Below are 26,380 nucleotides of genomic sequence, written 5' to 3'. Positions count from 1 at the left end.
TTTTATTTAATTAGAAAAAAAAATAATAATAATAGTAGTTATTATTGCTATATTGTAAAGATGAAATTTATGTATATATAAAAATAAAAACATAAAAATTACGATTGCATAATTTTATTTAGAAAATAATTAAAAATAGTTTTTGTTTTTGTAATAATAGAAAACATTATTATTATTATTTATTTTGTTTGTTTGTTGTTGTTCAGCTTTAAATAAGTATATTGCAATAACATAATTAAATAATAATATTTATAATTAAAAAAAAAAAATAATAATAATAATCGTAATAGTAATGTTGTAAACCTAAAATGTGATGATGTATGTGATGTGATTTAAAATGATTATAATGGTGTTCTTCTTCAGTTGTGTAATTTTACGAAAACATTTCTTAAATGTTTTTATATTGTTTAGTTTTTTTTTCTTCTTCTAAATTTTGTTTAATATTTATTTTTAAAACATTTCATAAATGTTGAGAATTGGTTTCCAGTTTTATGATGCGTTTCTGTTTTGTGTGTGTGTTTTTTTTGTTTTATTCAAACCGAGACAGTTTTTGGGCGAGGGGTATTTTATGTTGCTGATTCATGATTTATTTGCATTATTAAGCTAAAATACTTTATAAATCTTGTTTTTGTTGATGGTTGGTTGGTTGATTTTTTGTTTTCACATCTCATTCTAGTTTAAATGTTGGTTTTATTTTTATTAATAAACTCTTTTTTTTTAATTAATTTGCCTTTAATTACACAATGAATGATATTTCTGCTAGTCTATGTAGTTCATACGTATGCATGTGTATGGGATTGGGGGGGAGGGGGGTCACAGTTCTATGCATTTCCTTTAATTAGCTTGTAAATTATTATTTTTATACTCTTTAGCTTTTTTCAAATACATTCAAGTTGTTTCTTTTTTATTTTTAAGATTTTTCTAATAAAAAAATTTTAATGTCTTGTATGCTATTTTTGGGATTTTTTCTTTTAATTTCCAGGAATTATTTAAGTAGGAGTTAAGTTAGTAAGGAGTTATAAGTTTGGTATTGTTCTGCCAATTTTAGTTTCTCTCTATATTTTGCTTATATCTTCTTCTGCAAGTAGTTTGTTTTTCTTCTGTGTTATGTTAAGAGTTAAGATTTCTAGAATATTTTGTTTTCCTTGATTTATTTCATAAATTTAAATGTAATAGTCTTATTTAATTTTGTTTGTTTTCTCTTATGTATTTCTTCTTCCTTCAGCTTTTTTTATTCTTTGGGCTTGGCAACCCCTAAAATGTTCATCTTTCTCCCCGTACTTGTTATTGTGTTTTGTTGTGGCCTAGTCTGTGTGCTTAGTTGTAAATGGTTGTATTGGCATTTTTGTTTTTGTTTGTTTGTTTGTTTTCTCTTTAGTTCTCATCCTCCATGGGAATGTCAAACAATTCCGCAAATAAAGGTGGCAACCTTGGCTTTGTTATCCTCAACCAATTGCAGTGAGCACTGTGTTTCAGGCCCAACGATCTCAGTTCTGGTATTTTAGCCTCGAGAGCCGGCATCAGTTGCAGTGCCTGTGTTGTTCCATTGCGTGATCGTACAATTTGCACTCTCAATGCTTCGGTTATGCGCTCTCGTGTTCGTGCAATCATTTTTGCCTCGGATATGCCAGGTCGATCGGATGCCAGCAAGACCATGGCTGAGAATAAGCCAATCTCTGTGTCGCTGAGGCCATAAACGTTGATGGTGTTGGCAAAATTGAAGAGTGAAGCCACAAAATCGCTCTGCAAAACAAAAGAAACCAAATATTGATTAAGATAATAGTACACCGAGGCGGCAGCCCTTGCCGATGAAGGATTGCATCGGGTCAATCCGGTACGTACAACCGGCTGCCATGGGATTGTAAGAAAATAGTAACAGGTAAAAGTGTGCCAAGTTCGGCCGAGCCGAATCTTATATACCCTCCACCATGGATCGCATTTGTCGAGTTCTATGCGCAGTATCTCTTTTTAGGCAAACAAAGAATATTGAATAAGAACTGTTATGCTATTGGAACTATATCAAGTTATAGTCCGATTCGGATCATAAACGAATGCTGAACACTGTAGAAGTCATTGTGTAATATTTCAGTTCATTCGGATAAGAATTGCGCCTTGTAGAGGCTCAAGAAGCAAAATCGGGAGATCGGTTTATATGGAAGCTGTAGCAAGCTATTGATCGATTCAGACCATATTAGACACGCATGTTTAAGGTCATTATAAAAAATTGCTTCCAAATCGGATGAGAATTGCGCCCTCTAGAGGCTCCGGAAGTCAAGATCCCAGATCGGTAGTTTGTATACAAGTTAATACGGACAGACGGACATAGATAAATCGAATCAGATAGTGATTCTGGGTCGATCGGTATGTTTATCGATGGGTCTATCTCTCTTCCTTCTGGGTGTTACAAATCCACGTACCACAGTGGTGATATAGGGTATAAATATACCATTTGAGAACGTAGATAACTCTTCGAAATTGAAACGGTTAGAGCCGAGCTGTTATCGAGATCATGTGCAAAATTTCAAGGTCCTAGGTGGTTCGGGCGCCATTTGACACCTCTGCATTGCTAAAAATTGTTCGGACTGCCTAATCTTTATTTTCGCTTCAAATTTCAACAAGTTAAAGCGTGCCAATTTCGGGCGGCCCGAGTTTTGGGAACCCGCCACCATGAATTTCGCTAAAATATGGGAGCTATATCAGGTTATACACCGATTTGGACCGTACTTGGCACTGTTGTTGGTAGTCAAATAACAGAACATTATGCGCAAAACATCAGCCAAATCGGAAAAAATTGCGGCTTGGAAGGGTTCAAGAAGTCAAATCGGGTGGTCGGTTTATATGGGAACTATATCATGTCCTTGGCCGATTTGGACTGGCACTATTGTTGGTGGTCATAACAGAACATTATGCGCAAAACTTCAGTCAAATCGAAAAAAAATGCGGCTTGTAAGGGCTCAACAAGTCAAATCGGGAGATTGGTTTATATGGGAGCTATATCAGATTCTTAACCGATTTGGACCGTACTCGGTACAGTTGTCGAAAGTCATAGGAGAATACTATGTGCCAAATAAGCTGTAAATTTTGGCTTCCAGGGGCTCAAGAAATCAAATCGGTACATCGGTTTATATGGAAGCCATATCAGGTCCTTGACCGATTTGGACTGTGCCTGACACAATTGTTGGAAATCATAGCAGAATGCTATGTGCGAAATTTCAGCCAAATGAGTCGCAAATTGCGGCTTTCAGGGGCTCAAGAAATCAAATCGTTAGATCGGTTTATATGGGAGCCATATCAGGTTCTTGACCGATTTGCACCGTACCTGGCACAGTTGTTGGAAATCACAACAGAACACTATGTGCACTACTTCAGCCAAATCAGATGCAAATTACGGCTTCCAGGGGCTCAAGAAGTCAAATCTTGAGATCGGCTTATATGGGAGCTATATCAGATTCTTGACCGATATGGACCGGTAAAATTGTTGAAAATCAAAGGAGAATACTATGCCAATTGCGGCTGCCAGGGGCTCAAGAAATCAAATCGGTTGATCGGTTTATATGGGAGCCATATCAGGTTCTTGACCGATTTGGACTGTACCTGGCACAGTTGTTGGAAATCATAACGAAACACTATGTGCACAACTTGAGGCTTCCAGGGGCTCAAGAAGTCAAATCGGGACGTCGGTTTATATGGGATCTATATCTAAATCTGAACCGATATAGCCCATTTGCAATCCCCAACGACCTACATCAATATTAAGTATCTGTGGGAAATCTCAAGTGGCTAGCTTTATGTATTCGACCGCTATCGTGATTTCGATAGACGGACGGACGGACATGGCTAGATCGACTCAGAATGTCGAGACGATCTAGAATATATGTACTTTATGGGATCTTAGATGAATATTTCGAAGTGTTACATACCTAATGATTAGAATAGTATATCCCCCTCCTATGGTGGTGGGTATAGTTAAAGACAATTTTGTAGATATTTTTCAAAAACACTTTTTTAGTTTGTTTCTCTTTATAGACGAGCTTAATGATCGGAGATTTTCTTTGCAAGTGGAAAAGGAAAGCCAGAGATAGCAACACACACCAACCACTATGGTCTTTGGTTAGAAGACTTTTCAACCATATTAAATGTGATGGCTTCAAGGGCCGTGCATTGGTATGTTGTATTTGAATGGTATTTATTGCGAAAAAGCCTCTATGATACAAATACCATATTAACCACACTCGACAACCCTGTCTATTAGCTGTACTTTTCCCAATGCATGTGTTTTCGTGTAATGACAGACTTTTTTTCTGCGACAATTACACTACTTCCGTGGTACACATGATTCTGTGCATCTGTTGGAAGTTGTATTGATGTCTTCGATGTCTCCCAGGTTCGAATCCCGGCCGGGCCCTGCCGAATTTCTTTCAATCCAATGATTTTCGCCCTAGCAGTCAAAAAACTTGAAAATGCAAAAATTTTCTTAACTTATGCTCCCCTGGCATACTTACATCATAGATGATCTCCAAATGTTGCCGAGTCAAATAGGTGCCATCGTCGAAGGTCAACGTCGAATCATTGATCAGACGGGCCACATGCGTTAGCCATGTCTCAAAGAAGCCCATTTTGATGAGTATCAGTTGATCGTCTTGGGTAAAATCACAGAATCCAGGTAAACGTTTGGCAAATTCCACAATGCGTTGCACATTTGGAGTGACACGCGCCGCATACTGTTGCCAAAGCCACATTTTTTGAAATTCCATACTCTCCGATACCGAAGAAATTAACTGTGATGGACAAGCCGGAAAATTGTAGAGGAGAAGAAAGAAAAAGAGAACATCAATCGATGAGAAAAAACAAAACAAAATTTGTTAGACCACCACCTTAACATTGTTAATGAGGTGAGAAAAACGGTGGTAATAGAAACATTACAAATGAATAGAGGGGCAGCTGGTTGGTTGGTGTGAAGCAGCTTTGGGCCATTACTGGCTTTATCATTGAGGAAAAGAAATTGGTAATAATTAAATCATGAGAGCTGTTATGGAAACATGATTAATTGAGGCAGCGAAAACGAAATGGGACAAAGTTCAATGGCCAGCCATGTTTTAAGGCCAAGGGCCTAAATGACTTTTCAACTTTGCCGCTACACCAGAGCTACACCACCACACCACCTTACCTTAGCCTCCATCCCAGCAAATACTTACACCATTGGGCGGTACATTTAAGGGCCGACGCATTAAATCTCTTGTCTGTTCCTCGGTGTAGGCACAATTCATGCGATGGGCCTGGGAAACACACATGATTACATCGTATACGGATAGTTCAGTGCCATTATTGCCGGCGGCCATCATAGTAGCCGCCGCCACTACCGCCGTCGTCGCATCATGGTGATGAAGATGTGAATGATGATGATGATGGTGGAGCGCATGATGATGACCCTCGTGCACTGTGGTCAATTGCTGGGAATTGATGTTGCCCGAATTACCTATGCCTACGCCGACCACCATGCCGCCGCTGCCATTGGAGGGACCGCCGCCGCCTCCAACGCCAACAACCAGTTGTGATGAGTTGGTGTTGTTATTAGTGGTGGTGGCATTGCAGCCTCCTAGTTCAGATGGCGATGATGCTATGGAACACATTTGTGGAGTTTGTGGTGTATTCGGTGTTCCCGGAGTGCTGACACGCCGTAAATCACACGAATTAACTACAACAACAGCGTTTGGATCCTCTGTGGATGATGGCTGGCCGCCGCCATTCAGCTCACGTGAACGTTTTGGTACCCGACCATAACGCACAGCTGCAATGAGAGAAGGAGAAGGAAAAAATTAGTCTTAAGCATGACAATAATTGAATTCTTAATAAAGAATGAAAAATAAAAATTCTTTTTAAATCAGCACTCTGAAATGAAAGACTCCAAAGGCCTATAGATTTGCATGATGTCAGTTTAGAGAATTAATCTGTTTGGATCCCAAATATTGTGGTGACAAATGAATTCTTCAGTTATATCAGGCCAAGTTGCAGCTTTATTTTACCATGTGCCTAAGAGTATGCAACAGTTTTGTGTTAATGAGTCTTTTAATCTCATGGAGGTGAATTGGGTGAAATGAATCAAACACAACGTATTAAAATTTGTTTAAAATGTTAATGAGAGATGATAATAAAAAATCACTCGCAGTAACAGCAAGAAATTAGTTAAAAATACACATACAAGGTTTATTTTATGCATACAATAGCTTCTGGTGAACTTCCTATTTTATAACTTCTTTACTATTTTTTCCCCCCATTTTACTAAATGCCTGAAAGTATGCAACAGTTTTATGTTAATGAGTCTTTTAATCTCATTGAGGTGAATTGGGTGAAATGAATCAAACACAACGTATTACAATTTGTTTAAAATGATAATGAGAGATGATAACAAAAAATCACTCACAGTAACAGCAAGAAATTAATTAAAAATACACATGCAGGATTTATTTTATGTATACAATAGCTTCTGGTGAACTTCCTCTTTTATAACTCCTTCACTATTTTCCCCCCTTTTTATAATAGGTATCCCCAAATAATTGAACTATTCATTTCAGTCTTACACTTTTGTTGTTGCATTTCCCCTAATTGGCTTTGAGTGGCGATATGGAAATATAAGATGTCACAACAAATTTATCAAATACTATTCCCCCCTTTGCTTTTAAAATGGATTGCAAGCTAATTTTTGCAATAAATGCATACATGAAATGCTACACATCCAAAACCCCCATAGCATTTGTGTGAGAAAAACGACGAGACATCCTTGTAGTATCTCAATGAATGCGTTCCCATTTGCGTTTGTTGTGTGGAAAAAAAATGGGGCAGCATCCGCAAACAGCAAATGCAACTCATTTTGGATTCTTGGCATGGCGTCCAAGTATGGTTGTTGGTATGCGTTTGTTTCAGTTATGTTGTAGTTTTCCTCCTCATCTCTGGCTCTTCCATTTGGGTCAAATTGAATTGAATTGCATTCAGTGGGGGTTTTTAGTTTTTTTTTTTTCAAGCGCTTAGTCTGCTGTGCTGTTTCTGTCGCTTTTGCTGCTACAGCCGCTGTTAACCACTTTCCTACTTTACTTCTTTTCAGACTCAAACCCAGAGAGTGATCAGACAAATGGAGACGGACATACATAATGATGATGAAAAGTGGGCTATTGGATTGAAATGCTTTCAATGAATTTCACTAGTTTTGTAAAATTTTGTATGATTTTTTGCTTTGTGTTTCTTTTTCATTCTCATGTGGTACTGTAGTAGTACGTAGAGAGACAGAGAGAGAGAGAGGGAGAGGCGGAGTTGTGTTATAAAATGAAACCAGCCGTGTTTCGGTTTTGTTGTCCATTATCTTGGTTGGCGGAAGAATTAAATGGTGACCATTCGCCTTTGTGGTGAATGCGAGAAACAGATGACACAATTTTCAAAGAAAACTAAATTTTGTTTGAAATATTTTTAAGCTGCAATGAAGTTTATTTAAGGGAAAAGTATGCTAAAAGCTCTATAATAGATGACAAAATGTGGAGAATTGCAAAAATTAATAATAATTATCATTGTATTGTAAAAGAATTATTTTTTTTGTAAATGATTTTTATACCCTCCACCATAGGATGGGGGTATACTAATTTCGTCATTCTGTTTGTAACTCCTTGAAATATTCGCCTAAGACCCCATAAAGAATATATACTCTTGAACGTCATGACATTTTAAGTCGATCTAGCCATGCCCGTCTGTCTGTCGAAAGAACGCTAACTTTCGAAGGAGTAAAGCTAGCCGCTTGAAATTTGGCACAAATATTAGGTCGGTGGGGCCTATATCGGTCCATGTTTTGATATAGCTGCCATATAAACCGATCTTGGATCTTGACTTCTTGAGCCACTAGAGGGGACAATACTCATCCGATTTGGCTGAAATTTTGCATGAGGTGCTTTATTATGACTTCCAATAACTATGCTGAGTATAGTTAAAATCGGTCCATAACCTGATATAGCTGCCATATAAACCGATCTTGTCTCCAATATTTTGGAGACTTTTTATGTCTCCAATATTTTGGAGACTTTTTATGTCTCCAATATTTTGGAGACTTTTTATGTCTCCAATATTTTGGAGACTTTTTATGTCTCCAATATTTTGGAGACTTTTTATGTCTCCAATATTTTGGAGACTTTTTATGTCTCCAATATTTTGTAGACTTTTTATGTCTCCAATATTTTGGAGACTTTTTATGTCTCCAATATTTTGGAGACTTTTTATGTCTCCAATATTTTGGAGACTTTTTATGTCTCCAATATTTTGGAGACTAGCACGAAATTGGGAATATATAAACAATTTGTACAAAAATTGCAGTATTAGCAAAAAATCTCTCCACAGTTGGAGACTTTTATTATTTTGGAGAATTGAACAAAATTGGAGAATCTGAATCTATTCTAACCGACAGTATACAGATCTATAAACGTCACTTTCATGAAATCTGGAAAAAATATGTTTTTTTTTTTTGATTATTGCCTTTATTTTAAAGCCGTTAATCAAGTGCTTAGTGTCCGCTTGAGGAGGGCAACATAATTCTGACACAAATTTGTCTTACAAAACTTTTGTTTTTCGCTCTTCCATTTCTTCCAACTTGTCTGCCATGTTACAGCAAGTGCTGTTGATGACATGAAATGTGGTTGTGTGGCAGAGGGGCCATTGGATGGGCAAAAGCAACTGGCTTACTGCGAAGGCAAGTGAATCGATTATAGTGGAGCTGAAATTCCTGTTGTTGACTTCACAGCAGCACTGCTAATTATGATGGCGGTGAAGATGATTGGGTAAAATTGTGATGATGATTATGTTTGTAAATTGTTGCATACTGGGTTTAATATACTTTTTGTGTACCACAATATGGATGACTCTGTGTCTGTGCTTCTGTTTTTCCGTTTATTATAACTTTTTTTTTTATTATTAATAATGTCTTTTTTTTTTTTTTTGGATGGTGCATATAAAAGCTGTTCTTACAAATCAATTGAGAATACTGGGTCAATGTCCCAAACTGATAAGAAAATCGGAAAAAAACGAAACAAAAAATAATGAAAAGAAATGGATTCTCCTACTCTTGGGGGCCATAGCCGCCGCCGCCGCCACCACCGCCAACAACAATGACTTGATAACAATAACATTTGAATTTAAATTTCTTTATAGGGATGATGATGGCGATGAGTGTGTGTAGGTGTGTTTTTATATTATAATGGGGAAATGCAATCTAAATAATATGCCATAGGTTAATGAATTTTTTTTTCGGTTCTATTATGTATTTTTGTGGATTTATTTTATTATACAATTAATTAAACAATGCACTTAACAAATGATGTGTCATCTAAGAGTCAAACAAATGATAATGGGATGTGAAAATGTATGCCTCACGTTGCCTTCGAGGCCTTGGTTTAGCTTTTGTCATCAAAAAATATCGAAGGTATTTTGGCGATACCCACCACCATAGGATAGGGGATATATTCATTTAGTCATTCCGATGTGTTGCAACATCGAAATATTATTTTCCCACCCTACAAAGCCTATATATTGGGTTGTCCAAAAATTGATTGCGGATTTTTTTTAAAAGAAAGTAAATGCATTTTTAATAAAACTTAGAATGAACTTTAATCAAATATACTTTTTTTACACTTCTTTTCTAAAGCAAGCTAAAAGTAACAGCTGATAACTGACAGAAGAAAGAATGCAATTACAGAGTCACAAGCTGTGAAAAAATTTGTCAACGCCGAGTATATGAAAAATCCGCAATTACTTTTTGGGCAACCCAATATTTCGGATCGTCGTAAAATTCTAAGACGACTTAACGATGTCCGTGTGTCTGTCCGTCTGTCCGTCCGACTGTTGTAATCACTCTACAGCCTTCAAAAATTGAGATATTCAGCTGAAATTTGGCACAGATATGTCTTTTTGATGCACGCAGGTTATGTTCTTGAACGGTCCAAATCGGACCATATTTGCATATAGCTACTATATAGACCGATCTGCCGATTAAGGGTCTGAAGCCCATAAAAGCATTATTTTTTAACCGATTTCGCTGAAATTTGAAACAGTGAGAAGTTTTAGGCTTCCCGACATCCGACCCAAATATGGTGCAGATCGGACTATATTAAGATATAGCTGTCATATAGACCGATCTCCCGATTAAGGGTCTAAAGCCCATAAAAGCATTATTTTTTAACCGATTTCGCTGAAATTTGAAACAGTGAGTAGTTTTAGGCCTCCCGACATCTGATTCAAATATGGTTCAGATCGGACTATATCTAGATAAAGCTGCCATATAGACCGATCTGCCGGTTAAGGGTCTAAGGCCCATAAAATCTTTATTTTTTATCAAATTTCGCTGATATTTGAAACAGTGAGAAGTTTTAGGCTTCCCGACATCCGACCCAAATATGGTGCAGATCGGACTATATTAAGATATAGCTGTCATATAGACCGATCTCCCGATAAAGGGTCTGAAGCCTATAAAAGCATTATTTTTTCACCGATTTCGCTGAAATTTGAAACAGTGAGTAGTTTTAGGCCTCCCGACATCTGATTCAAATATGGATTAAATCGGACCATATTTAGATATAGCTGTCATATAGACCGATCTGCCGATAAAGGGTCTGAAAACCATAAAAGCTTTATTTTTTATCAGATTTCGCTGAAATTTGAAACAGTGGGTGATTTAAGCTTACCCGACATCGCGCCCAAATATGGTTCAGATCGGACTATATCTAGATATAGCTGCCATATTGACCGATCTCCCGATTAAGGGTCTAAAGCCCATAAAACCTTTATTTCTTAACCGATTTCGTTGAAATTTGAAACAGTGAGTAGTTTTAGGCCTCCCTACATCTGATTCAAATATGGTTCAGATCGGACTATATCTAGATATAGCTGTCATATAGACCGATCTGCCGATAAAGGGTCTGAAAGCCATAAAAGCTTTATTTTTTATCAGATTTCGCTGAAATTTGAAACAGTGAGTAGTTTAAGGCCTCCCGACATCTGATTCAAATATGGATTAAATCGGACCATATTTAGATATAGCTGCCTTATAGACCGATCTGCCGGTTAAGGGTCTAAGGCCCATAAAAGCTTTATTTATTATCCGATATCGCTGAAATTTGAAACAGTGGGTGGTTTAAGCTTACCCGACATCGCGCCCAAATATGGTTCAGATCGGACTATATCTAGATATAGCTGCCATATTGACCGATCTCCCGATTAAGGGTCTAAAGCCCATAAAACCTTTATTTCTTAACCGATTCCGTTGAAATTTGAAACAGTGAGTAGTTTTAGGCCTCCCGACATCTGATTCAAATATGGTTCAGATCGGACTATTTCTAGATATAGCTGTCATATAGACCGATCTGCCGATAAAGGGTCTGAAAGCCATAAAAGCTTTATTTTTATCAGATTTCGCTGAAATTTGAAACAGTGAGTAGTTTAAGGCCTCCCGACATCTGATTCAAATATGGATTAAATCGGACCATATTTAGATATAGCTGTCATATAGACCGATCTGCCGGTTAAGGGTCTAAGGCCCATAAAAGCTTTATTTATTATCCGATATCGCTGAAATTTGAAACAGTGGGTGGTTTAAGCTTACCCGACATCGCGCCCAAATATGGTTCAGATCCGATTATATTTAGATATAGCTGCCATATTAACCGATCTCCAGATTAAGGGTGTAAACCCCATAAAACCTTTATTTCTTAACCGATTTCCTTGAAATTTGAAACAGTGAGTAGTTTTACTCACTGTTTCCCGACATCTGATTCAAATATGGTTCAGATCGGACTATATCTAGATATAGCTGTCATATAGACCGATCTAACGATAAAGGGTCTGAAAGCCATAAAAGCTTTATTTTTATCAGATTTCGTTGAAATTTGAAACAGTGAGTAGTTTTAGGCCTCCCGACATCTGATTCAAATATGGATTAAATCGGACCATATTTAGATATAGCTGCCTTATAGACCGATCTGCCGGTTAAGGGTCTAAGGCCCATAAAAGCTTTATTTTTTATCAGATTTCGCTGAAATTTGAAACAGTGAGTAGTTTTAGGTCTCCCGATATCGCGCCCAAATATGGTTTAGATTGGACTATATACAGATATAGCTGCCTTATAGACCGATCTGCCGGTTAAGGGTCTAAGGCCCATAAAAACTTTATTTATTATCCGATTTCGCTGAAATTTGAAGCAGTGGGTGGTTTAAGCTTACCCGACATCGCGCCCAAATATGGTTCAGATCCGACTATATTTAGATATAGCTGCCATATTGACCGATCTCCCGATTAAGGGTCTAAAGCCCATAAAACCTTTATTTCTTAACCGATTTCGTTGAAATTTGAAACAGTGAGTAGTTTTAGGCCTCCCGACATCTGATTCAAATATGGTTCAGATCGGACTATATCTATATATAGCTGTCATATAGACCGATCTGCCGATAAAGGGTCTGAAAGCCATAAAAGCTTTATTTTTTATCAGATTTCGCTGAAATTTGAAACAGTGAGTAGTTTTAGGTCTCCCGACATCGCGCCCAAATATGGTTCAGATCGGACTATATACAGATATAGCTGCCTTATAGACCGATCTGCCGGTTAAGGGTCTAAGGCCCATAAAAGCTTTATTTATTATCCGATATCGCTGAAATTTGAAACAGTGGGTGGTTTAAGCTTACCCGACATCGCGCCCAAATATGGTTCAGATCCGATTATATTTAGATATAGCTGCCATATTAACCGATCTCCAGATTAAGGGTGTAAACCCCATAAAACCTTTATTTCTTAACCGATTTCGTTGAAATTTGAAACAGTGAGTAGTTTTAGGCCTCCCGACATCTGATTCAAATATGGTTCAGATCGGACTATATCTAGATATAGCTGTCATATAGACCGATATGCCGATAAAGGGTCTGAAAGCCATAAAAGCTTTATTTTTATCAGATTTCGCTGAAATTTGAAACAGTGAGTAGTTTTAGGCCTCCCGACATCTGATTCAAATATGGCAAAGATCGGACTGTATTTAGATATTGCTGTCATATAGACCCATATGCCGATTAAGGGTCTGAAGCTCATAAAAGTTTTATTTATTACCCGATTTTGTTAAAATTTTAAATAAATACAAAATTCAACAGAGACTTATATTTATTGGACCACTCAATGCTCGTGCCGAATTCGGGTGCAGAAGTTATCCGGATTGTGACGAAAGGGGGTTTACATATATACCCGAGGTGGTGGGTATCCAAAGTTCGGCCCGGCCGAACTTAATGCCTGTTTACTTGTTTTTTTTTCTAATGGTTTCAAATTTAGTATTTCAAATTTTCTCCCTACTGTTATAAGGCACAGGTAGGTTCATGTAGAGATATAGCTAAGATGGGATATACAAAACGACCAAACTCCCCCACCCCACAATTTGACTACTTTGGATTACAGACGCCTAATCATGACTAACACAGAAAATGTATCCATTTGACCAGAATTTAGTATTGCCTTACATACATTTTTGGCTTTCTCCTAAAAGTTAAATCCTATTCCCTATAACTATTTCTTCTGAGATGTATAATCTCCTCTTGCCCCTCTTGACATGCCCAGCTCAGTCAAAAGAATCTGCAGCCTGTTCATTTCAGTCCTATTTAATTGAAATCATTTAAAGATGTAAATCGAGTTAAGTAAACGCAAGTGAAGTCATAATGGAATGGCCAACATCCATTAGATGGCATCTAAAATGGCCAAGTGGAATGAATAGCATTGCCATAAGCCCTATGTACTGAAGTGTGGTAGCTGCATTAAAGGCATCTCAAATTAAGCTACTGCATTTCAATAATCTTGCCCAGACCAAGTCCTTGCTCTGGCGAGGCATATAATTGCAAAAGCATCATCGGTGTGTATAAATGCACTGAAAAAAAATTTTGTGAAAAATTTTTCTTAAAACATCAAAAAAATTTTTTAAGATATACAAATAAAAAGGTGCTAAGATTCGGCCGGGCTGAATCTTATATACCCTCCACCATAGATCGCATTTGTCGAGTTCGTTCCCGATATCTCCTTTTAGGAATAGGATAAGAATTGTGCCCTATAATGGCTCATGAAGTCAAGATCCCAGATTGGTTTATATGGCAGCTATATCAGGTTATTGATCGATTTGAGCCATATTTGGCACAGTTATTAGAAGTCATAATAAAACACCTCATGCTAAATTTCAGCCAAATCAGATAAGAATTGCGCCCTCTAGTGGCTCATGAAGTCAAAATCCAAGATCGGTTTATATGGCAGCTATATCAAAACATGGACCGATGTAGCCCATTTACACTCCCAACCGACCTACACAAAGTATTTGTGCAAAATTTCAAGTGGCTAGTTTTACTCCTTCGATAGTTAGCGTGCTTTCGACATATTGACGGACGGACGGGATTACAAAAAGTTTTATTCAAATAAAACTTAAAAAAGATTTTGAAAAAAAATTCTTAATTTTTTTTTTTGATAAAATATACGAGGGTTGCGTTTTATATTTCACATATCAATGGGTGCAGTCCGATTCAAGTTAAAGCTTAATGATAAGGGGCCTCCTTTTTATAGCCGAGTCCGAACGGCGTGCCGCAGTGCGACACCTCTTTGGAGAGAAGTTTTACATGCATTAGGAGGGGAAAACCACCGCTGACAATTTTTTACTGATGGTCTCGCCAGGATTCGAACCCAGGCGTTCAGCGTCATAGGCCTCTCAGTACGTATAACCCCCTCAAAAATGTCAAGCTTTAGGACAGCGTTGTCAGTTGGCAGATTACAACACAAGGGTTGTCTAATCCCGAAATATAAAAGGCAACCCTCGTAAACAATAAATTTTACCTAACTTCCATTATATAAAAAACTAGTTGCACATGGCCCCCTCTACTGCGCCTTCTTTCCTTTCTTCTCTTATTTCAACTGAGCCCTGTACTGGCATTTTCAGGAAAAAAGTCCTGTTTGGCGGTGCTGGTACGGCCTTTCAAAAATTTCGCCCCGATGTGGATATCATATTTGTGCTCTACTCCCAAATTTTTATGGTCGGTAAATTTTATCCGGCATGGGGGTGTTTTTGGGGGTGAGGTGGTGGCCCATGTCTCAGATTCGTGCTCTAGTCTCAAATACCTTTCATTAGAGCCATTATTGGTTTAAATTTCCATTTGGCGGGATTTGGAGATAAGGTGGACGCCCTAGACATCCCACTTTAAATAAATATTAGGGCACTCGATATCCTTCTTTAGTTTGGCCCCGATCGGTATGGATTTGGATAAAGCTGCCGTATAGACTGATCATTTGATTCAAGCTTTTAGGCCCATAAAAGGTGCATTTATTGTCCGATTTCGCCGAAATTTGCGGCAGGGAGTTGTGTTAGGGCCTTAGACATTTGGCTCAGATCGCTTCAGATTTGGATGTAGCTGCCATATAGACCGATCTCTCGATTTAAGGTAGTGGGCCCATAAAAGGCGCATTTATTGCCCGATTTTGCCAGTTATGTTAGGCTCTTCGACATCCTTGTAAATTTGGCGCAGATCGGTACAGATTGGTTCAGATTTGAATATAGCTGCCTTATATACCGATCTCTCGATTTAAGGTTTTGGGCCATTAAAGTCTCATTTATTGTCCGATGTCGCCTAAATTTGCGGCAGGGAGTTGTATTTAGCCCCTGACCATCTTTCTGCAAATTTGTCCCAAATCGGATCAGATTTGGATGTAGCTGCCATATAGACCTATCTCCAGATTTAAGGTCGTGGGCCCATTAAAGCCACATTTATTGTCCGATTTTGCCAGTTATGTTAGGGTCTTCGACATCCTTCTTTCATTGGCCCAGATCGGTCCAGATTGGTCCAGATTTGGATATAGCTGCCTTATATACCGATCTCTCGATTTAAGGTCTTGGGCCCATAAAAGGCGCATTTATTGTCCTTTGTCGCGATTTAAGGTTTTGGGCCCATAAAAGACGCATTTGTTGTCCTTTGTCGCCGAAATTTGGGACAGTGAGTTGTGTTGGGCCCTTCGACATTCTTCTTCAATTTGGCACAGATCGGTTTAGATTTGGATATAGCTGCCTTATATACCAATCTCTTGATTTAAGTTCGTGGGCCCATAAAAGCCACATTTTTTGTCCGATTTTGCCAGTTATCGGTCCAGATTGGTCCAGATTTGGATATAGCTGCCTTATATACCGATCTCTCGATTTAAGATCTTGGGCCCATAAAAGACGCATTTGTTATCCTTTGTCGCCGAAATTTGGGACAGTGAGTTGTGTTGGGCCCTTCGACATTCTTCTTCAATTTAGCTTAGATCGGTTCAGATTTGGATATAGCTGCCATATTGACCGATCTCTCGATTTAAGAGCCCATAAAAGCCACATTTATTTTCCGACATTTATGGTGTCATTTTAATGCCAAGTTCGTAATATACTCTTAAATTCCTTTCATTTGATACCCATATTGCCCCATTCGGTAAACATGTCCGTTTGGGTGGGTTTTAGGATGGGTCGTCCCCCCCAGGTATACCAATTTGGTTTTTTTATACCATATACCACCATAGAATGGGGCCACACTATTTTCATCATTCTGTTTGTAACACCTCGAAATATGCGTCTGAGACCCCATAAAGTATAGATATTCTTGATCATCATGTCATTTTAAGTTGATCTAGCCATGTCCGTCCGCTCGTCTGTCTGTCGAAAGCACGCTAACTTTCGAAGGAGTTAGGCTAGCCGCTTGAAATTTTGCACAAATACTTTTTATTTGTGTAGGTTGGTTGGGATTGTAAATGGGCCAAATCGGTCCATGTTTTGGTATAGCTGCCATATAAACCGATCTTGGATCTTGACTTCTTGAGCCTCTAGAGAGCGCAATTCTCATCCGATTTGATTGAAATTTTTTCTTACATATTTATGTATCGAAATTCTAGGTTGTCTACGAACATTTTTTTTCAGTGTACCCATAAAATCCTACCAACTTACCAACAACCATTAACTTTGTCTAAGTGGCCAAAGTAAAATCCTTAAAGAAAATGGAAACTAAATGATGTCAATGGACCTGAAGGGGGGTGGGGCTCAAATAATGGGACAATGGATGCAAGCAGCCAGCGCCAACAAGCACCATCTGCAAATGCATTTAGATGATGGCCTATATTGGCCAGATTAATGTAATGACCACCATACAATACTGGCCCGTTGAAAGGAGTAGTGAACGTCCGGTGTAGGGATGGACGCGCAATTTTAATGTTGCTTGAGGACTTGGTTATTTAATTGCATAACTTTTTTTATAGGAACTTAACTTGGAGAAGATATGAAAACAGTTTAAAAAGGCAATAAGAAGCGTATGATGATGAGTTTATGACTAGGGGGGGTTTTGGTAAGGGAGAAAAACTGGAAGTTTTTCTTAATTATTAATGAAATTTATGAAAAAAAAAAAATAATTTAACAAAAGTTGCTTCAAGAATTTCAAAGATTATCTTTTGGACATTTTTAGTTTAGGCTTTTAAGTAGTGTCCTGATGTGATTTCCAACAATCGTCTTAAGTATGGTTAGAATAGGTCTTCAACGTGATATAGGTCGCAAGCCGCAATAGTTGTCGGATTGAGCTGAAATTTTGCATGTAGCGTTCTGTTATGACAATCGTGCCAAGTATGGTCTAAATCGGTATATATTGGGTTGCCCAAAAAGTAATTGCGGATTTTTTAAAAGAAAGTAAATGCATTTTTAATAACACTTAGAATGAACTTCAATCACATATACTTTTTTTCTAAATCAAGCTAAAAGTAACAGCTGATAACTGACAGAAGAAAGAATGCAATTACAGAGTCACAAGCTGTGAAAAAATTTGTCATCGCCGACTATATGAAAAATCCGCAATTACTTTTTGGGCAACCCAATAATTTAAAAAAAAAAAAAAACAAGTAAGGAAAGGCAAAAATTGGGCGACTTTATAATATCCTACATTTACGCTATAAATACAAAAGGGGGGCTTTATCTAATTCTGAAACAATTTTGATGGACCTCGGCGGATGTATTCAGATGGCTTATTAAAGTTACTGTATCAAATTTCGAGCAAAGCAAATATGTTCAAAATGTGACGGACATATAGATGGGAGCTATATATTTAAATCTGAACCGATTTCAATCAAACTTTATGGATATTGTGGAAGTCGTCGAGGAAAGCGTTGTATAAAATTTTGGGAAGATTGGTCAATAAATGCGCTGGCAGTGGCTCTAGGAGTGAAAATCGGACGAACATATATATGGGAGCTTTATCCAAATCTGAACCGATTTCTATGAAATTCAACACAAATATCGAGAGTCATAAGGAAATCTCTTCTGCTGAATTTCGAGAGAATCGATTAACAAATGACTATTTTATTGCTGTATTACTGCAAATCGGACGAACATATATATGGAAGCTATATCCAAATCTGAACCGATTTCTATGAAATTCACCAGTAACATCGAGAGTCATAAGAAAATCCTTCGTGCCGAATTTCGAGAGAATCGGTTAACAAATGACCAATTTATTGCTGTATTACTGCAAATCGGAAGAACATATATATGGGAGCTATATCCAAATCTGAACCGATTTCTATGAAATTCACCAGTAACATCGAGAGTCATAAGAAAATTCTTCGTGCCGAATTTCGAGAGAATCGGTTAACAAATGACCAATTTATTGCTGTATTACTGCAAATCGGAAGAACATATATATGGGAGCTATATCCAAATCTGAACCGATTTCTATGAAATTCAAAATAAGAAAATCCTTCGTGCCAAATTTCGAGAGAATCGGTTAACAAATGACCAATTTATTGCTGTATTACTGCAAATCGGAAGAACATATATATGGGAGCTATATCCAAATCTGAACCGATTTCTATGAAATTCAACACTAATATCGAGAGTCATAGGAAAATCCTTCCTGCCAAATTTCGAGAGAATCGGTTAACAAATGATCATTTTATTACTGCAAATCGGACGAACATATATATGGAAGCTATATCCAAATCTGAACCGATTTCTATGAAATTCACCAGTAACATCGAGAGTCATAAGAAAATCCTTCGTGCCGAATTTCGAGAGAATCGGTTAACAAATGACCAATTTATTGCTGTATTACTGCAAATCGGAAGAACATATATATGGGAGCTATATCCAAATCTGAACCGATTTCTATGAAATTCACCAGTAACATCGAGAGTCATAAGAAAATCCTTCGTGCCGAATTTCGAGAGAATCGGTTAACAAATGACCAATTTTTTGCTGTATTACTGCAAATCGGACGAACATATATATGGGAGCTTTATCCAAATCTGAACCGATTTCTATGAAATTCAACACAAATATCGAGAGTCATAAGAAAATCCTTCCTGCCAAATTTCGAGAGAATTGGTTAACAAATGACCAATTTATTGCTGTATTACTGCAAATCGGACGAACATATATATGGGAGCTATATCCAAATCTAAACCGATTTCTATGAAATTCACCAGTAATGTCGAGAGTCATAAGAAAATCCTTCGTGCCAAATTTCGAGAAAATGGGTTAACAAATGACAATTTTTTTTTGCATTATTACTGCAAATCGGACGAACATATATATAGGAGCTATATCGAAATCTGAACCGATTTCTATGAAATTCACCTGTAATGTCGGGAGTCACAAGAAAATCCTTCCTGCCAAGGAAGGCAGTCTTTCCTGCCAAATTTCGGGAGAATCGGTTAACAAATGACCATTTTATTGCTGTATTACTGCAAATCGGACGAACATATATATGGGAGCTATATTCAAATCTGCACCGATTTTTTCCAATTTCAATAGGCTTCGTCTCTAGGCCGAAAAACATTCCCATAACAAATTTGAAGACGATCGAATGAAAATTGCGACCTGTAGTTTGTACACAAATTAACATGGACCGACGGACAGACAGACAGACAGACGGACATAGCTCAATCGAATCAAAAAGCGATTCTGAGTCGATCGGTATGCTTATCAATAGGTCTATCTCTCCTCCTTTTGGGTGTTACAAACAAATGCACTAAGTTATAATACCCTGTACCATAGTAGTGGTGTAGGGTATTATTATCTTTTAACTAAAACTAAGTAAAAATCTATAATTGGACTCCAGACTCAAAATCTGCGATGGTGGTGTCAGACCGTAGCGTGTTGTCCTCCCCTCCTATAGGTGTGGGTGCCTTGGCACCTGTAGCCGAGAGTAATGCTTCAAGCGCACAACTAGTCGTCAGACTAATTAATGAGGAAGAGACGGATAAACCAGAGGGATGCACTGTTCGTCCCCAGCCCTTAAGTAAAGGCGGTGTTTCTAACTCGGACTCAGACAGCGACTGTGTCAGTGAAATAGTCATCGCAGCCGAATCGAGAGGTGAGAGCATCGGGATGACGACAGAAGTGAGCGAAGACCGAGAAAGCGATCCGGTGCACGATGAAGTAGACAGAGGAGTATGTACCGGCAGCGTAGACGGGCGAAAGTGCAGGATGCTGGAAGGGATAGAACTGACATTCCAAGCACTTCTACGGTAGCGGGAATAAGAATCAGATCTCCCGAAGAGCATAACACTGCTAAAATGCTGAAGAAGAAAAAAAAAGCTCCACGCTTTCAAGTACTCTGGGAAAACCAAGCCAGCCATGCCGCAATGGAGACTCCAGACAGTGTCCTGCGGGGGTAGACAAAGTTGGAACAGCAAAGAAAGAAGCGCGCACCGCCCCCTGAGTCTTCATGGAGGACTGTGACTTGCAATAGGAGGCCATAGCCATTACGGAAGGGGAAAATGGTCGCTGAGAATGCTAAGGAGCCACCCTCATACGCCAGAGTGGCAAGGAAGCACAAAAGAGATGAGTTGACTTATGCAGTTATCAATATCGGCTATGTATCCGGTAGAATTCCACCAGATCATCGGTCCCAAGTGGAGGATCTGGTAAACGATCGGATCTTTGAACATGTGTGGAACTCTATAGAGGGCCACCCAAAACAAATAATGAGCTGCGAGTTTAGAGGGGACATTTTTACGTTGCGTTTTGCGTCGGCGAAATGTATTAATACCGTCAAACAGCTCGTCAGAGGTATTCACGCTCCCCGGGGAGGGTGCAAAGCTCGACCTGGTGAGAAAGATGGATATCTCCCAGCTGACGAAGGCTACGGTCTTAGAGGACAGAGTGGGCCTGGGGCTTTACATTGAGAACCCAGGGATTGAGATGTGTTTTAGACTGCCTGACCATAATACGGTCCTACAGGCTGGGATCCCGGCTATCACGGAATGTGTGAAGTGGTGTGGTGCTAACGCACCGATTCGATTGTGAACATCTTTACCGACAGTAGAATTGCCATAAGGGCAATAACAACCGGGACGGTAAGGTCACGAACAGTCTTGCAGTGTAAGAAGGAGATTAACGCCTTCTCTGAGGATGACCATCACACGAATTGAAGCTCAATGTTCCAGCCTGTATGGTGCTCCCAGTTATCGGAGAGACAGAGTAGTATGCACCGGCACCGCAATCTGGCGGAAAGGCAGCATGCTGGAAGGGATGTAACTGACATTCCAAGCACTTCTGCAGAAGCTGGAAAGAGAATCAGATCGCCCTGGCCCAAGCTGCCCTCTTTTCAACCTAACCTGAGTAAAAATCTTAATGCACCTTTTATTTTGTTAATTAAACACATTTAGATTAGCCATCTGAGCAGTCTGGCTATAATGGAAGCCATACCATACAAATCAAATGCAAATATATGCCTTGTGGGTGGGCCATCTGCCATATACGATTATTGTCAACCATTAACCCATTTAACAAATAATTGTCTCATCTATTGGTAACATTTTGTTTATCCCTCTAAAGCCTTTCAACAGTCAGTCAATCGTTCATTAGTCGTTCATGAACTCTGCCATTAAAAAAATGGAATTTTAATTAACCATTTCCTTTTCTGGATTCTTTTAGTATATAAAAAATTTTTGAAAATTTTTTATAATTCCCAAAATTGTGTTGGTTGTTGTTGTTTCTGAGGTTGTGCTCTTGTCCTCGAAAGTCTTTCCTTAGTAAATATTTTGGGAAATTTTAAATGAAATTAATTGGTCAATGACCTACATATCGGATGGAAAATAAATCGAAAAATCAAAATTCATATGAAATGCTGCAGAAAATTGAAGAAAAAAAGAATTTGCCTTTGTCTTTTGATGTGAATGTTGCAAAAAAATAAGGCAAGAGAAAAACATTGTTGGACAAAACGGAATATGTGTTAGCCTTTCCCAAGCTTAGGGTAAGACACTCTTTATAGAAATAAGAGAAAAATGAAATACGATTTTGCTTTTATCTGCTTTGTCACCCCACACGGCACATAATTTGGGAGAACACTAAACCCCATACGAGCAACACAAGTATTTCAAAGAGAATTATATTTCAAATACTAAAACACTGCAGAATGACAGTATAACAGTTTAGTATGACAGTATAACAGTTTAGTATGACAGTATAACAGTTTAGTATGACAGTATAACAGTTTAGTATGACAGTATAACAGTTTAGTATGACAGTATAACAGTTTCGGCAAAAAATTACGAAAACTTTTCTCAAAATTTTTATATCTTGACTTTATCTTCATTTTATAAACGCCAACTATTGTTTTAAGATAAAAGGATGTGCAACGTGGTGAAGTCATCTAGCGCCTTTGGAGAAAATTGCCTTTTTCCAAGAACACTTCTTCTAGGGAAATAGGAGGGTTTCTTCATGTGTCATGTATTGCATGCCAGCCTGTTTAGTTGAAAACTAAATCTAATAGGAGTTAAAGAAAAAATATAAAGGAATTTTTACTTAATTTTAGTTCTAAAGAAATTAACATAGAATTTAAATTAATTTTATAACAGTTGAAGCAATTTGCCTCAAACTGTTATATTGATATACATCAGCACTTTTTACGTAGCTTTCTTACTTCAAACACAAAAGTCTTGTTGGACTAATTTTCCAATTTGTTGAACTTTAATTATGATAAGGAATAAAACACTGTGTTATGTTATAACAGTTAACGCAAATATACTTAAACTGTTATACTTTCATACGTTTATATATATATAATAATATTTTTTGGTTTTTTAAAAACTGTTTTGCCTTAGGCATTTCCTCCAAATGCCAACCAACTTCGGCTCAAACTAAATCCCATTGAATCTTAAAGGGTTCTATAAGGGAATTTTTCAAACTGTTATACTGTTATACCTTAACATTGTTATTTGTGACTTCAACCCACAAAAGTCCACTAGCTGTCCTGTTTTGTAACTGTTTTGTTTTATCAATGAGATGCCATGGGGAGCGAGTGGGTGCAAAATATAACAGAGTTGGTAATATACAATAAAAACCCAGTGAGTGAAGACAAAAGTCGGGCGGTGCCGACTATGTAATACCCTACACCACCTAGTGTATGTAGTATACAGGGTGGCTGATGAAAGCCGCTACCAAAAAAAAATGTAATAACTTTTTTTCTATTTAATAATAATAATTTAATAATTAATTTAATTAATTAATTAATTAATTTAATTAATAATAATTTAATAATTAATTTAATAATTTAATTTAACATGAATAAAAGAAAAATGTATTCCATACACCGAAAAAAAAATGTAGCAATATTCATCGTTGTAGCAATATTCATCAGCCACCCTGTATATGTAGAACTTATCTCGAAATCTAGTCAGACTTTAATTTGGATAGCAATTGAAACAGCAAGGGTCTAACTTGATTTTGCTACCATAGAACAAAAGATTTGGCTTTCCAGATCTTAAAAAGGCCATATCGGATAAAAGATAATATGGGAGTTATATCGAAACTTGTGCCAATTTTATTGACACATACTGTGACATGAAAGAGAACACCTCACGCCCTATATTGTAGAGATGTGACCAAAATTGTGGATTTTACTGCCTTAAAAGTCCATATCGGAGGAAATATACACATTGGAGGTATATCTAACCTAGGAGCGATTTTCATGAAGTTTTGCGCACGTATTGGAAAGTCAATTTAAACGTCTCATACTAAATCGGACGAAATTTGGCACACATATGAAGATGCTAAAGAAAACACCCCATGCAAAATTTTGTAAAGATAGGACGAAAATTGTGGCTTCTATAGCCTTAAAAGTCCATATCGGATGAAAGATATGTGGGGAAGTTATATCTTAATCTGAACCGATTTCGATGAAATTTCGCACACATATGAGGATATTAAATAAAACACCCCATGCTAAATTTTGTAAAGATTGGACCAAAATGGTGGGTTCTACAGCCTTAATAGTTCAAATCGGATGAAGGATATATATGGGAGTTATATCTAAATCGGAACCGATTTTTATGAAATTTTCCAAATATGTTAAGATCAGAAACAAAACAGCCCATGCCAAATTTTTGTGCAAATCGGTTGAAATTTTTAACTACTACGGCCTTTTAAGTGCAAATCGGGCGATACATATATATGGGAGCTATATCTAAATCTCTACCGATTTTTATGAAATTTTGCACACATATGGAGACGTCAAATAAAACACCCCATGCCAAATTTTGTAAAGATAGGACGAAAAATGTGGCTGCTACAGCCTTAAAAGGCCATATCGGATGAAAGATATGTAAGGAAGCTATATCTAAATCTGAACCGATTTCGATGAAATTTTACCCACATATGAGGATTTAAAATAAAGCACCTCACGCTAATTTTTTTGAAGATCGGACTAAAATTGTGGCTGCTACAGCCTTAAAAGGCCATATCGGATGAAAGATATGTAAGGGAGCTATATCTAAATCTGGGCCGATTTTGATGAAATTTTACCCACATATGAGGATTTAAAATAAATCACCTCACGCTAATTTTTTTAAAGATCGGACTAAAATTGTGGCTTCTACATCCTTAAAAGGCCAAATCGGATGAAAGATATATATGGGAGCTATATCTTAATCTGAACCGATTTTGATGAAATTTTGCACACATATGAAGATGCTAAAGAAAACACCCCATGCAAAATTTTGTAAAGATAGGACGAAAATTGTGGCTTCTATAGCCTTAAAAGTCCATATCGGATGAAAGATATATATGGGAGCTATATCTAAATCTGGACCGATTTTGATGAAATTTTGCACACATATGAAGATGCTAAATAAAACACCCCATGCAAAATTTTGTATAGATCGCACGAAAATTGTGGCTTCTACAGCCTTAAAAGTCCATAGCGGATGAAAGATATATATGGGGGCTATATCTAAATCTGAACCGATTTTTATGAAATTTTGCACTCATATGTAGACCTTATATGAAATACACAATGCCAAATTTTGTAAAGATCGAACGAAAATTATAGTTTCTACAGCTTTAAAAGGCCAAATCGGATAAAAGATATATACGGGAGCAATATCTAAATCTCAACCGATTTTTTTTTAAAATCGATAGCGTTTGTCCTTGGGCTAAAAAAGTGGCATGTGCAAAATTTCATGACAAACGGACAACAAATACCATCTGCACTTTGATTACAAGAATACATGGACTCACAGACGGACAGACGGACATGGCCAAATCGATTCAAAAAGTGATTCTGAGTCGATCGGTATACTTATCAATGGGTCTAGCTCTTCTACTTCTTGGCGTTGCACACAAATGCACAAGTCTATAATACCCCTGCATCACAGTGGTGGTGGTGTAGGGTATAACAAAGTTCCTATGTGTCCACTCTAGACAGTCTGAGGGCATAAAAGTAGATTCTTCTTACCTTGCCCATACAGAAAGACGTTGATTTTTATAACAAATGACAAGTGTAGGAATTGACGACAACATGAGAGACGAATAGATGGACAGCCATACGAATGGATATGTTGCATATTGCTAGTCATTTGGACTGTTTGTGTTGATCATCGTCATGACACTGATTGCCCGTCGATCATTGCCTATGCTGTCGCACCACAGTGGGCCTGTCAACAGCGAACGAAATGCATGCGACAATGCGTAATTTCTCTTTGCGGCTGATCTTAGCCGGCAATGTGGTTCTTTCTTCGTTGTCCGACGTGGTCAAGAGTATTTTGTGGGTCTGCTGCACACAGAATTATGTCTCATTTTCAGCCAAATTGGCTCGTCAAGCATGAAAATTTCACTTTTTCAAAACTGTCAACAATTCGAAAAATTTGTAACACAATTTAATTTTGGCGGCTTTTTTATATGAATTTTTTTGCTACTTTTTTCTTCGTTCTGGATGGATGAGTTGTTTTTTTGTTCTTTTGTTTTTACACTCTAAATACTTATACATCGGCTAAGACTAGCAAATGAAAGGTAAATGCTTGCCAAAATGTGTGGGAATATTTTTTTCGTTGAAGTGGCATTCTAATGGCA

General features: G+C 37.6%; 1 protein-coding gene across 1 annotated transcript in view; it reads right to left on the bottom strand.

Moving 5' to 3' along the window:
- Positions 1 to 1,134: 1,134 nt before the first annotated feature.
- The window catches only part of LOC106094939 (ecdysone-induced protein 78C), a 271,166-nt gene continuing 245,920 nt past the window's right edge, over positions 1,135 to 26,380 (bottom strand). The window contains exons 5-7 of the mRNA XM_059369724.1: positions 5,196 to 5,788; positions 4,503 to 4,778; positions 1,135 to 1,743 (exon numbers count right to left, since the gene is read on the bottom strand). Of these exons, the coding sequence (XP_059225707.1) occupies positions 1,375 to 1,743; positions 4,503 to 4,778; positions 5,196 to 5,788 (1,238 nt within the window). The 3' untranslated portion in view covers positions 1,135 to 1,374. The remainder of the gene's footprint in view (positions 1,744 to 4,502; positions 4,779 to 5,195; positions 5,789 to 26,380) is intronic.

The sequence above is a fragment of the Stomoxys calcitrans genome, chromosome 1 (assembly GCF_963082655.1).
Source record: "Stomoxys calcitrans chromosome 1, idStoCalc2.1, whole genome shotgun sequence".
Lineage (NCBI taxonomy): Eukaryota > Metazoa > Arthropoda > Insecta > Diptera > Muscidae > Stomoxys > Stomoxys calcitrans.
The sequence above is the reverse complement of the archived record's forward strand: the minus strand, read 5'-3'. Positions and strand labels throughout refer to the sequence as shown.